This window comes from Zingiber officinale, chromosome 10B (genome assembly GCF_018446385.1).
Source record: "Zingiber officinale cultivar Zhangliang chromosome 10B, Zo_v1.1, whole genome shotgun sequence".
NCBI classification, from domain to species: Eukaryota; Viridiplantae; Streptophyta; class Magnoliopsida; order Zingiberales; family Zingiberaceae; genus Zingiber; species Zingiber officinale.
The window spans coordinates 6170360-6184029 of NC_056005.1; the positions used below are offsets into that span (position 1 = coordinate 6170360).

Below are 13670 nucleotides of genomic sequence, written 5' to 3' on the forward strand. Positions count from 1 at the left end.
GTATAGGGGTGAGTAAAATTTTGGTTAAATCGACCAAATCGATCAATTTTTAAAATTTGGTTTGGTTATTTCAGAATTTTGATTAATTCAGTTAAATAAATCGATTATTTTGATTTTCTTAGTTTGGGTCCAGTTTAAAAATTATCTATTCGGTTAAATTGAAAAAATTGAATTTTAACTTGAACCGGATTTAAAACTCGGGGTAACGATGTATCTTCAACGTGGGTTGCTTGGCTAGTGTTTTAAAGTTTTAAACCCTAAATCCCTAAATCTCCTCATTTCATTCGCTCGTCGCTCGCGTATCCCTGTCCCAACCCATCGCTCGATCCCCTCTGACTCTCGTCGTTGATCACTTGCGAGGTTGTGACTTCGTTGGTCCGCCTTGCTCAACCCTCTCTCCTTTCGTCATGTCTTCGCATCTCTGTGTCGGTCCTTCTATTGTTGAGCACCTGTGAGGCTGCGACTCAGCATCTCCGTCGAATCTGACCTTCCCTGCTCGTTGAGCAAGCTTATTGCTCCCAAGGGGAGTCCCCTTGTCCTCGTGCTAGGACTGCCTTTGTGGAAATTTGTATAGAAATTTATCAAGGAACAGTTAGTTTGTGTTCTATTAATTAGATAGTTACTACATTTTAAGGGCTTTCGCCCGGATTTTGGCTTCTTATTTTTTCTTCTTGTTTTCAAAATACACAAATATTAGTTTTAATTCTTCCCCTTTTTCATTCCCAGCCACATCTTGACAACTTTAGTTAGTAATTTTGCATTGATCTTGTACCGACATATGCATTTTTATTAAACTCAAGTAGGCAACAGATTCAGATATCCTCATAAATATTATCATGCCTAGTTATAGTTAAGTTTCATATTGTCTTTAGTTTAGTTAATTATATTTTAAATAGTGTTATCACACCTTGTAATTTTCAACAGTGTCTGTGATCTGTGTTTGATATTAATGCAAGGAGATTTATCAAATATGGATGTTAATAATAGTTGTTTGAGATCAGAATATGAAATTGACCCTTCAGTGGGAACAAAAACTATTATAGATTTTAAAGGAAAGGTAACCAAGAGAAAAGCAATGAAACCAAGAAATGAAGTATGAGATCATTTCATAAAGTTTACTAATGATGCATTAGATATGAAAGCCAAATTCAAATATTGTGATGATAATGGAAAGTTAAGAATATTGACTAAATATAAGTCGACTCCTTTCTTTGTATCCTTTCATTCCTTTACATGCAATTCGACCCTCTCTGTTTTTTTTTTTTTGCAGACGTACGAGAATTTCCATTGTTATAGAACAGTGTGTTTGACCCCACAAGTACTGCAATTTCTACTTCTGCTATTCAAACAAGAAACGTGTCTCAGTGCAATTAAAGCATTATAATTATTCTGACGGGAAACTTCGTGGTACTTTACCTTAACGCCCATTTAATCGATCTCCATGAACTTATTTTTGCTTAGTGACAAATCAACAAACTGTCTCCAACCTTGAAGCACATCTCCAGTTTGTCCAACTGTATTAAATTAAATTGATAAATGACTGTCAAGTTGCAAGTAAATACTGTAATTAGCTAGATAGAGATCTCTACACTTGAATTGATCCGAGCATTTGACTGGAAAACAGCTGATTGATGAGGCAAGAAAGTACAACGGACTGCAAAGTGCATGCATGTATATCTCTCCCTTCCATTTCAACAAGTCCCATCGATTTCATTGTCAATCAAATTCATCACCGCTGTTCATAAACAAATAAACAAATGGCATGTATTTTGACCACGCCCTCACCGCGGGCATTATCAGAAGATTAGTTCAATAATTAATCAAATGATGACAAGAATGAGACTGGAAATTTATGAGGATGCGACCAACTCAAAGTGAAAAAAAATGAAAGAAAAACAAGGTCGATAGAGAACTAATCCAGCAAACACGTGAGAGATTAAGAAATCAGTCACCGAACAAGTGAGAATAGTAACCCACTCTGTTGGTTTCTTATATGGTAAGCAATATGTTTGTTATCATAAAAGAAGTATATATACTCTGTTCTACTGCCATGCGTGACGCACTCGTGTGGAAATACGATCGATAAAGTATGAATTGGTAAAATATTAGTATTATATGATTTGATTTAGTCAAAGTCAAATGCATGGTCTTGTAGCCCTGTTCAGTGGCGAAGCAACGGCCACGTCTTATTATATCAAAATGCTGTAAAATTAGAAAGAATCCAAATTTATCGTAGAGGTATAAATATAATGGCTTGTTGATTCCAAATATCAAAATCAAGCAAACTAGCAAGCATTTTTTTTTTAATGGTTTAAAAGCGAACTTTTGACTTTGTGTCCGACACAGTGGGCAAGGCCCATGCCGATTCCACCGCCCAGGGAGGCGGAGGCCCCACTTGCTCGAGACGGGACCACCAGAAGTTTATTGACTTACGAGGCTAAAATTGTCATATGACGTCGCAGTCTGGCCACTGGAAGCGTAGAGTGAAGGCGTGGAACTGGGACAGTAATGAATAAATTTAGTTAAAAGATTCCGTATGATATAAGCCCGTCTAGCTCAGTTGGTAGAGCGCAAGGCTCTTAACCTTGTGGTCGTGGGTTCGAGCCCCACGGTGGGCGTGTAGCGTTTTTCTCAAGCTTTCCCATGGTTTTGACGCCGCCCACGGTTTTCTGCGAAAACGATCTTAATTCTTACAAGCTGTATTTTCGCCCTTTAAATAAATAAATAATACAATTTAGCCGGACTGAGATTATTTGCTTTTGGAAGAAATTATTATTGTCGAGATAAATGAAATATTCTAGATTTTCACAAAGGATATTTGTATTTAATGAATGTATAAAATATTTTTACGTATAATTGATTTTGTAAATAATAAATGGTCGAAAGGTTTTTAAAGCTTTTTTTAGTTATTCTTTTACTGAGAGAGAAAAAAAATGTTGCTTAAATAAAAAAAATGATTTGGGGGAGATAAATCAGAAAATAAAACCTCAAACAAATTAACCTGATGGACGGCCTCTATAACGGCGTTAAGTTTCCGTGACACAAATAACGGCAACGTACCTCTGGCGACGTCACCATTTTTGAAGGGCAAAAGCCGCACGCCACGTCGATGACAAGGGACTACTGCAACCTGAGTGAGATTTAATTAACCTTGGGGTTAGTAGTAGTAGTAGTTCATCACCTCTCACCCTCCGCCTATAAATATCCCCCCTGCGCCTTCTCCCTTTTCGTTCGTTTCGTCGATTGGAATTTGGATCGAGCGATGCGGGGCTCTGCCAGGTTAGATTTCGTGATTCCTTGCGGTTCTGCTCATCTTTCAATGTCTTCTTCCCCTCTTTCAGCTATCCTATTGCCTTGGTGGAAAAAATATGTCTTTTCTTTACCGTCGTGTCACCTTGACGGGAATTTATTCGCTCTTATTTCGAAAAAATCCTTTGTCACTCATTAGGAATTTGGGATTTTGGTAGTTTTTGGGTCGACAGCGTGGTTTACCGAATCGTTCGTAGAGGTTCATGAGAATGAAGCAATTCCACAGAATCCTGCAGCTGGTTTTGTGAGCTTTGTTTAATTGTGGATCTTGGTTCGGAATCGAAATTAATAGGGAAGTGTTGATATTTGTGGTTTGGGCGCAATTTTCCAAAAAAAAATATGTTGGAGTTTTTTTTCATGCTCCAGACATCGCTGAACGAAGCGGCTCGTTCATCGTATTTTCAACAGATTATGTTTTTCCCCCCAACAAGCATATCTGCGCGCGCGCGTCCGTGTGTGGGTGTTTCTGTGGGGTTGTGGGTGCGAGGATGGGTGCGTTGTGGTTCTGTGATTCTGTATCGCTCTTTGTTTTTGAATGAATTTTGTACAGTGGATCATGCCAACTCCGTCATTTACTTTTTCTTTAGAAAAAGCATAAAGGCGAACAAACTTAACCCAAATATTTAGCTTTCTTCTTCAATTACTGCCCAGATTTCGCAAACAAGTATTGATGGCGTTCTCTTGATTCCTCTGTTTTGGTCTCTACTGATACTCTGTTATGCCTGGCAAGTAGGAGAAGACTAGACGTTGATATTTATGTGTTGTCATCGACGTTCATTATTGTGTTATCTGTAGATCATTTGCTTGTCAGTCAATCAGCGTCCTGAAATATTTTTCCATTGCACTTATTTGTTTCCTTGAGCAAAGGATTTATTTCATTCTACATATAGCCTTACTCGATCTTACCTTTGCTGAATCAGAGCTAACTTGGGTCCTTTAGTGCCCGGCTCTGTTCTGGTGGGCACTAACATCAATTCAATGGACGAAGAAGTCATACGATTCTTGCTAGGAAGGCGAGCTGGAGATCCCACTCTGGAAAATGTCATCGCTGATGTTAATCCATTCAATGATGAACCATGGAATTTTCCTGGTTAGCTTTGGATTATCCCTGAGCTACCTATTTTATATCATTGTCATAGTTGCTTTTACAGTCAAGGTATCAAATTATAAATTTTGGTCTGCAAAAAGCCAGTCTTTCTTGCACTAGAAATTAAGACTCTCAATGGCTCTTATTTCATGGTTATAAATTTGGTTGTTTAATAATTAGAATATGTATATTTATATAGCCTTCTATAACTACTTGGTGTGGAGATTTTAGGTTACCAAATATATATTCTTCTGCAAAACTCTAACGTTATAAAGAATATATTAGATCTAATATTTGTTATCTAATGCTGTTGCACGTGGTTATTTTCTTGTCAATTGGGGCTATCGATTGCTTGTTCTCTGTGTTTTATATGAGATGAGTTACTTGTTTCAACTATCAATTAAAATAGTCGTAGATGATCGCTGGTTGCGGTGACTTAGGAATGCTCCAAATTATCGTCTATACAATGATTATGTAGACTGTGGTTAGTAAATCTTGTTCACATCAGATGTCAAGCTCCTCTATGATCTAAACTAAAGAAAAATATTCAGTAACCATACGAATTTTCCTTAAATTTGTAAAATTTGTCTTATGAAATGGTTTGTCTTCTTTGTTTTCAATTTCAGATTCCCACATAGCATTTAATTTTTCCTTCAAATCTAAATATCATGCAAGAGTTAGTGACTTGGATGATATCTTGGAGGTCATGGGAATTAGTGTGTTTGGGTTAATAAGATAACTTTTTTGCCCCATATAACCAATGTTAGAAATATTAGACTAGCTTTTAAAATTCACAGTTTTCTCAGCTATGAATATTTGGGAATAAAAAAATGACCAACTGCCAAGGAACTTGAGGATTGCTTTTTAGGCAATGCAAACTTATGTTAGTTGTCCATGTCGTAAAACTTGAAAAATAATGACTCAACTTTTAGTTCAAAGTTGGGCAAAATAAGTAGGTGGCATATATTAGCTTGTTTAGATGATTCCTAATTATTGTTCTTAAGAGGTTTTAGGTATCAAATATCATTTGTCTTTATCTAATAAAACAATATTTTTTCCCCTTGCTCGATCACTCATCTAAGAAGAATGATGTAGTTGGGGTTTACTTGCTTGAGACTGCATCCTAAGTTGGTGTTTCTCGGGCAATGCATTCATCTTCCATAGATGATTTTGCTAGTGCAATGGAAATTTATCCAGAAAGATCACGTGGCAAGAATTTATAAGTTTGAAAGGAATGATAAGAAAGCAAAATTATCATGACTTAATCAGAAATTGACTTTACTGGGTTTTTTAATGTGGTTCATCAATTTTCATACCAATAGAGATTAGAGAGAGACCAAGTGGCAGTTTGTGGATCCAAGTTTACAAAATTTCTCAAAGCGTACATACTAAAGTATAATAAAAATGTTTTTGGTATTTGTTAGAAAAGGCATCCTTGAAGTCAAATTGTTACATCAATTGAAATTTAAAAGTGAGTTGTTGAATTTACCAAAGAACCATATATTGTTATTTTCTGAGTCAAGGTTATGCCTGAACAACAAGCATCTTCTGTATCTAAATTTCCCTCTGCTTTCCTTTACTTTGTCCTCTCTAGATATTTAACTGGACTAAAGAATTGTATGGTTGATATGATATGCAGAAAACATATGGTTCTTGTACAATCCAGGAGGCAGAATATCTCCCAAAGGGAACTGTGAATCAAAGGCAACTAGATCTGGATATTGGAGGCAAACAGGTGATTGCAGGATATTCACAAGCGGATGCAATTTTAGTTGGAAAAGAACATTGGAATTTTATAAAGGTAAATCACCCATTGGAGAAAGAACTGGGTGGGTGATGCATGAATATCATGTAGAATCAAATTCATTGAACGTGCATAATTGCTCAAAGGTACTCAAGAAGTCATACCCATACCACCCTTTTCCTAAAAATTTAATCTGAATAACCTCATTAATATTTTAGAATTTATCATTCCAAATTATATTTTTCAGGATCATAGTTCCTTGTATAGAGTCTTCCGTCAAAGTGCTAAATGTGCAATTGACTGCAAAGAAAAGTATTCTGCATATGCAGATAAGTTAGTTGGTGAGGATGTAGACTACATATCACCTTTTAGAACAAGAAGAGAGAGAATTGACTTCGAGGATTTGCCCCACAATTCTCAGGTAGGGTTGATTACATTCCCCTAGTTATGCTTTCTTTCTTAGTAACAGAGCTGTAAGTGCCTTGTTAGTTTTCATTGATTTCCTTTCTAAATGACACTCGGTAACAATTCCTTTTCTCTCAGACCTAGGGGTCTGATCATAGTTTGGAAACTCTAATTCAATTAGTTTTCTTACTTTGTCTATCTAATCCAAACAATTTTTAAAAGTGTTTTGTACCTTGATTGTATAAGCCTAATGTTTTTGTTGAAGAAGCAAGCAAATAATTAAAGATGAAGGGAGAGAGAATTCTTACAAATAAGAATTTTAAATATTTTAGATTTGTTATTCAACTAGAAGATATTGAGAAAATAAAGAAACAATGATTAAATTGAAGAGAGCTTCTATTTTGTCTTGCGTAATTATCAATCCTCCTTAGGCTAAAATATAAGTTCTATAAAACTGCACAACCAACTATACAATTGCGAGTTACTAAACAACACAAAAAAAATAGTGTACTAGATGACAGTACTAAGTTGTGCATGATTACTAGATAATATAATTTGAAAAAAGTAATACCATCCAGGAATAATATAATTGCTTTAATAAATGATAAAATGAAAGAAGATACATTATGATATTAAAATGATGAACATATTCAACTTCATGGAGGGCCAATAGATTTGTAGTTAACCAAATCAACATGATTAACAAGGTTTTGGCGTTTTCAATAAAGATAATTTTAAATTTTACTATCCAAGAATTTATGTTACTAGTATTCATACCCATGTCAAATAGTCTAGTTAATTGTGCATATGAATTTACAAAAATGAAGACATGGGAACTCAAAAAATGGTTTAATTTAGGGTACAAGTATGGAGACACAATTAATCTTAAAAATCTAAAGATAAATATTAATCTCATGTTGTGTTGTGTCAACATAGGTAGGGGAAGGGGCAACCCATGAGTATGGGTATCAAAGCTAAGAATAATAATTGTAACTTTGATAGATCGTTATATGTTCAAGGATACAATCATTTTTGTTGCATAGACCTAACCTCGCAACTTCGCAAGGACTTGTCATTGTTATTGTATAGACCAGGTCATTGTTACTGAGTCCGGTCTATACAATAACAATGACAATTACAATTGATCCTTGCCTATGTCTTTATTTAATATCTTAACACACAAGATGACAGGGAAGGATCAGTGCAATCACCACTTTAGCGTACGATCAGTGCACTTACATGAAGGACTACTGTGTCCAGCTTTTTGAATCTCAAGATAGACTTCTTATGTTTAGAAAGAAGGATGAATCATAAAAAACATTACAAATATCATATGTAGGTCAGGACTGAGAAAAATGAGATTTAGAGATGTTAGATTGAACAAGTGAGAGAAACAACTTGGACAAGAAATATTCCACATCCAGATTGTCTCTTCACCCATTGTATGCTTACCACATCATAAATTGTGTCTGAAGATGTCAAATACTGACATAGATCGGCCTCTAAGAGAGATTATTCAATAAGACAGGAGAAGGAAAAGACAAATATGGTGTATGAATTGCCTGATGGCAGTTGGAATCAGAAAGGATTTTATGCATTTGGGCTTGATCTGGTTTTAAACATTTAGTACAAATGTAGATTTTTTTAGTATAATTAATGGTTTCCTTTTCTTGCTCTTCCAGGCTTGATGGGCTGGTTAAGCAGCTTAGTGTGTTGGATCCTAATATCCACCACCAGTAGCTTTGTTCCTGTATTTTAATGAAGATAACTAGTTATTCAATCTTAATGGTGATGCCTGCCTGTATGTTGTGCTAGCATACCATGATCCAAGCTTGCCACAAAACGGAAGACATTATTACAAAATTGTGAGAGATTTATTTTTAACTTGATGTGAATACTTACTTTCTTCCATTTGTCCTGATGCAGACTGTCGCTGATAAAGATCAAGGGGAATCAGCACCGTCTAGAAGAAGGCCTAATGAACTTGCATCCGTGATTTTTTCTGAAAATATGCTTGATATTTGTGATTTTTCAAATGGAGAATTCTTGGAACTGAATGATTTCTATAGTTCAGACACACATGCTAGTTCAGATGATTCCAGCATTATGTCAGAAAATTCTGATGAATTCTTCGATCCTGTTGCATTTTTAATAGATATTGAGAATGATCATGGATTAGGAAAACAAACAGAACACACAAAATATGGCTTTGATATTTCTGTACCAGTCAGATCCCATCGGATGTTCATCGAGCCATCTCCACCAGGTATATCAATTTTATGTGGTTAATTATCTATTATTTTTAAGAGAAAATCCATGGCATTCATGGGTCTTGGTATTGGTCCTGTAATCTGCAAGGAACTTGCTTATATTTGCTTGTATATCTTCTTTGAGATATATATAATCTAGCAATACCAACTATTGTTTCAGCCCCTGTCAACCTTTATCATTTATTTCTGACAACTTTTAGTTGATATCACATCCTAAAGATCAGTTTTGCTACATTTCATCTTTAGTAATCCTAAGGATCAGTTTTTCTACATTTCAACTTTATTAATAGGATGTTATGGCATCCTAAGGATCAGTTTTTCTACATTTCAACTTTATTAATAGGATGTTATGGCATCCTAAGGATCAGTTTTTCTACATTTCATGTTTACTGATAGCAAATTTCTGTATAACCTTGTTCACATATGCTTCAATAGAAAAGCTAATCCCAGCTTTCATGTTCACTTTTAGGTTAGCATTAGCACTTTGTTTTCAGGTGCTTATTCAGCAAAACTTATCATGATCGCATCGTATTTTTTTCATTGAACAGTTCTATTCTTGTTCACTTCCTACTGGATATTAAACATGATTTCACAATATTTTATGTTGCATCATTATTGGTTTGATGGACTTTGTATGAGTTCTTTATTCAAATAATTATTAGTTTTATTTTTACTAGGATCATGATTTACATTGTTACATGTTTATCATTTGAGCTGTAAGTGTCATGTCGGATGTATGCTTAAGTACCAATTACTATTATATGGGATCAAACATATTTGAAGTCTTAGCAATCAACTTCATGTGAACTTTTAGGATTCCTAATCCTACATGAAAATTTACAGGAAAAAAAACTTGAATAAGTAAAAAATATTATTAACTAAAAGATCAATACAAAGAATTCTAATCAATAGAGGTGGGTTTTGGTGGAGGTGACCAAGGTTTGTGCCCGACATTGGTACCCTTTTAGGCTTGGTGGTGTAGCAAGACAAGAAAGAAGATGGAGAGCGAGTTTGTGAGCAACACAGGTGAGGGGTGCCTGGGGAAAATTACTTGTGGAGGGATTTGGTGCAGGGAAACAATAACTCCGTGAATTAGAGGTTGTTGTACAATGGCAAGGTAACAGAGAATGCCGAAGGAAAATATTATTAATTGAAAGATGATAAAATACAAGGGATTCTAATCCTTTTCATAGACTCTCCTTTTATAGACCAAAAAAATTTAAACAATCTCAAATTTCTCTGTATAAAAATATAATAAATTACAAAAGTTCAATTGATTTAGACAGTTCAGCAATTTAAAATAGGATTTAAAATTTATTCTCCCTATATATTAGATGGTTGTCAGAAGTAGATCTACATTCTACATCTCAACTCCATACCTTTGTTACCTACATCTCAAGTTATGGTTTTCATCTTTTTTTTTTCATATGTTGGAACCTAAGTTTACATTTTATCCACCTAGATCTATCTTTATGTATGCTAAGCCTGACATATACAGATTTAAGCTTTTATTTTGTATTGACAGTTGGTGATCTTGTTATTGAAGAGAACAGTCCATCCAATTGTCTGGATAGAAATGAATTGACTTCAAACCAGCCATTACCCTCACCAAGTGACCAACAACAAAATGTCAATGCTTCTACATCTAGCAAATATAGTGGCAAAGAGGACGATCAAACTGCTGATACCTCACATAGTCGCAGGACTTCAAAGGGCATTCATATTTCAAATGGAGGTGGCTCGAATTCAGTTAGGAAGATCACGAAGATAGGGAAAAGATACTTCTGCTTTGCATCATTTTGATCTTGCCTCTGTTTGATGTGATTGACTCTATAGATCAATTAAGCAGTACAAGGGACAATATTCTTGTAATTTGTCAAATATAGATATTGCGATGACCTACAAGTGTAATGGTAGAAATAGTTCATTTGCTTACTAAGGATAAGGATACACACTACAGTTTGTAAATTTTGTGAATATTTGTTTCATCATTATATTTTTTTTTAGTTCTGTATAGGGGTGAGTAAAATTTTGGTTAAATCGACCAAATCGATCAATTTTTAAAATTTGGTTTGGTTATTTCAGAATTTTGATTAATTCAGTTAAATAAATCGATTATTTTGATTTTCTTAGTTTGGGTCCAGTTTAAAAATTATCTATTCGGTTAAATTGAAAAAATTGAATTTTAACTTGAACCGGATTTAAAACTCGGGGTAACGATGTATCTTCAACGTGGGTTGCTTGGCTAGTGTTTTAAAGTTTTAAACCCTAAATCCCTAAATCTCCTCATTTCATTCGCTCGTCGCTCGCGTATCCCTGTCCCAACCCATCGCTCGATCCCCTCTGACTCTCGTCGTTGATCACTTGCGAGGTTGTGACTTCGTTGGTCCGCCTTGCTCAACCCTCTCTCCTTTCGTCATGTCTTCGCATCTCTGTGTCGGTCCTTCTATTGTTGAGCACCTGTGAGGCTGCGACTCAGCATCTCCGTCGAATCTGACCTTCCCTGCTCGTTGAGCAAGCTTATTGCTCCCAAGGGGAGTCCCCTTGTCCTCGTGCTAGGACTGCCTTTGTGGAAAAATTGGAGGTATTTGTAGGAAATTTATCAAGGAACAGTTAGTTTGTGTTCTATTAATTAGATAGTTACTACATTTTAAGGGCTTTCGTTCCGGATTTTGGCTTCTTATTTTTTCTTCTTGTTTTTCAAAATACACAAAATATTAGTTTTAATTCTTCCCTTTTCTTTTTCATTCCCAGCCACATCTTGACAACTTTAGTTAGTAATTTTTGCATTGATCTTGTACTGACATATGCATTTCTTATTAAACTCAAGTAGGCAACAGTATCTAGATATCCTGATAAATATTATCATGCCTAGTTATAGTTAAGTTTCATATTTGTCTTTTAGTTTAGTTAATTATATTTTAAATAGTGTTATCACACCTTGTAATTTTGAACAGTGTTTGTGATCTGTGATTAGTATTTGTTTGATATTAATGCAAGGAGATTTATCAAATATGGATGTTAATAATAGTTGTTTGAGATCAGAATATGAAATTGGCCCTTCAGTGGGAACAAAAACTACTATAGATTTTAAAGGAAAGGTAACCAAGAGAAAAGCAATGAAACCAAGAAGTGAAGTATGAGATCATTTCATAAAGTTTACTAATGATGCATTAGATATGAAAGCCAAATTCAAATATTGTGATTTGTGATCCATATAGGAATGAGGCAATAAGCTTGAGATCTCATATTTCCTCATTAAAAAATACACTAATGTTATTGAGACAACTCAAGTACAGTTAAGTTTACAACAAAGTTTAAAAGAGGGTGAGATGTGTCTAACTTAGAAATTTAATCAAGATGCATCTGAAAAAAAAAAGCATTAGCTAGAATAATCATAATGGATGAACTCTCTTTCAAATTTGTAGAGAGAGAAGGATTTAAAACATTTATGGCTATGGTATGTCCAAAGTTTTGAATTCCTTCAAGATAGACGGTTGCACGTGATTATGTTAAATTATATACAATTGAAAGGGAAAAATTAAAAAAATTGTTGCAGGACTCAGAACACAGAGCTTATTTAACCACTGATACATGAACATCGATTCAGAAAATCAACTATATGTGTCTAACAGCTCATTTTATTGATAAAAATTAGAATTTGTAGAAAAGAATTATCAAATTTTGTCCAATTAAAAGTCATAAAGGCAAGGCTATTAGTTTAGCCATTGAATATTGCTCGAGGGGTTGGGGAATTAACAAAATTTTCACTATTACAATTGATAATGCAAGTTCAAATAATGTTGCTATCAATAGTTTAAGAAAAAAGATGACTAATTGGGATTCCACTATTTTGAAGGGAGAATATGTTCATATGAGATAGGTCAGTAATGCAATCAAATATACTAAGCAATCCCCCTCTAGATTAAGCAAGTTCAAAGAATGTGTAGAGATTGAAAAAATTGAAAGTAAGAACTCATTATGTTTAGATGTACCAACCAGATGGAACTCAACTTTCTTGATGTTGAATACAACTCAAAAATTTGAAAGAGCTTTTGATAGGTTTGATGAACAAGATCCGATCCATGTTTCAAATTAGATTTTCAATATACAGAATACCATATTGTTTTGAATGAGAATGAAGAGATGATACTTGAATCAGATGAAAAACCTAAAAGAGAATTGAAGACTTTTGATGGGAAGCCAACAAGTGCAAATTGGAATAATGTTAGATTTTTTGTATCTCTACTGCAAGTTTTTTATGAGCTAATATTAAGAGAATTAGGATTTTTATATGTCGCATCCAATACTTTTGCACACGAAATTAGTTATATCCATGCTAGCTTGAAGGAGTGGTAAGAAACTGATGATATTGATGTGTATTTGATTGGAATTAGAATGAAAAAAAAATTTGACAAGTATTGGGGAGATCCCGATAAAATGAATAAGTTATTTTATATTGTGATGGTACTTGATCCGAGATATAAATTGGAGTTTGTAGAATTCATATTGATTGAATTATATGGAGATGAGAAGGGTGCAAGAGTAGGAAAAATAATAAAGGACACTTTATTTGCTTTGTACAAGAATTATAAGGAAAAAATGGAGTCTCAATGTAATGCTTCATGTAACGACCCGCCTTCTACTAACCAGGCTGTAAGGACGGACCATCACAATATGCTGTGCTAGGCTATGCTTTTAAGGTGCGGAAACGTGATCTAAATTAAAATTTTGCTAAACTCATGTCAATTGCTACTAAATCTAATCTTATGCTGAAAGGTACCTTTTTAAAGGTTGTACCTATACTCAAAAGAGAGGATCTAACCTTCACATATGATTAAGGACTGAACTTAGG

General features: G+C 34.6%; 1 protein-coding gene and 1 non-coding gene across 3 annotated transcripts; both read left to right on the forward strand.

Moving 5' to 3' along the window:
• Positions 1-2545: 2545 nt before the first annotated feature.
• TRNAK-CUU lies at positions 2546-2618 on the forward strand. Its single transcript has one exon. It is a non-coding gene; the product is annotated as a tRNA-Lys (tRNA).
• Positions 2619-3149: 531 nt separating this feature from the next.
• LOC122030204 (NAC domain-containing protein 18-like) lies at positions 3150-10826 on the forward strand. 2 transcript variants are annotated; one of them, XM_042589378.1, is made up of 6 exons: positions 3150-3279; positions 4230-4399; positions 6036-6286; positions 6388-6561; positions 8472-8811; positions 10341-10826. In XM_042589378.1, exons 1-6 carry the CDS (start codon positions 3263-3265, stop codon positions 10616-10618), a joined length of 1230 nt encoding a protein of 409 aa, XP_042445312.1. In that variant the 5' UTR covers positions 3150-3262; the 3' UTR covers positions 10619-10826. The 2 variants fall into 2 exon arrangements, with proteins under 2 accessions (XP_042445312.1, XP_042445313.1); XM_042589379.1 differs by having other exon boundaries at positions 10362-10826.
• The last annotated feature ends 2844 nt before the right edge of the window (positions 10827-13670 follow it).

Excerpts from the sequence above, each read along its gene's own strand:
- LOC122030204 (XM_042589378.1), top strand. Across the intron at positions 6,562-8,471 it reads ATTTGCCCCACAATTCTCAG|ACTGTCGCTGATAAAGATCA; the intron begins GTAGGGTTGATT and ends GTCCTGATGCAG. Across the intron at positions 8,812-10,340 it reads CATCGAGCCATCTCCACCAG|TTGGTGATCTTGTTATTGAA; the intron begins GTATATCAATTT and ends TTGTATTGACAG.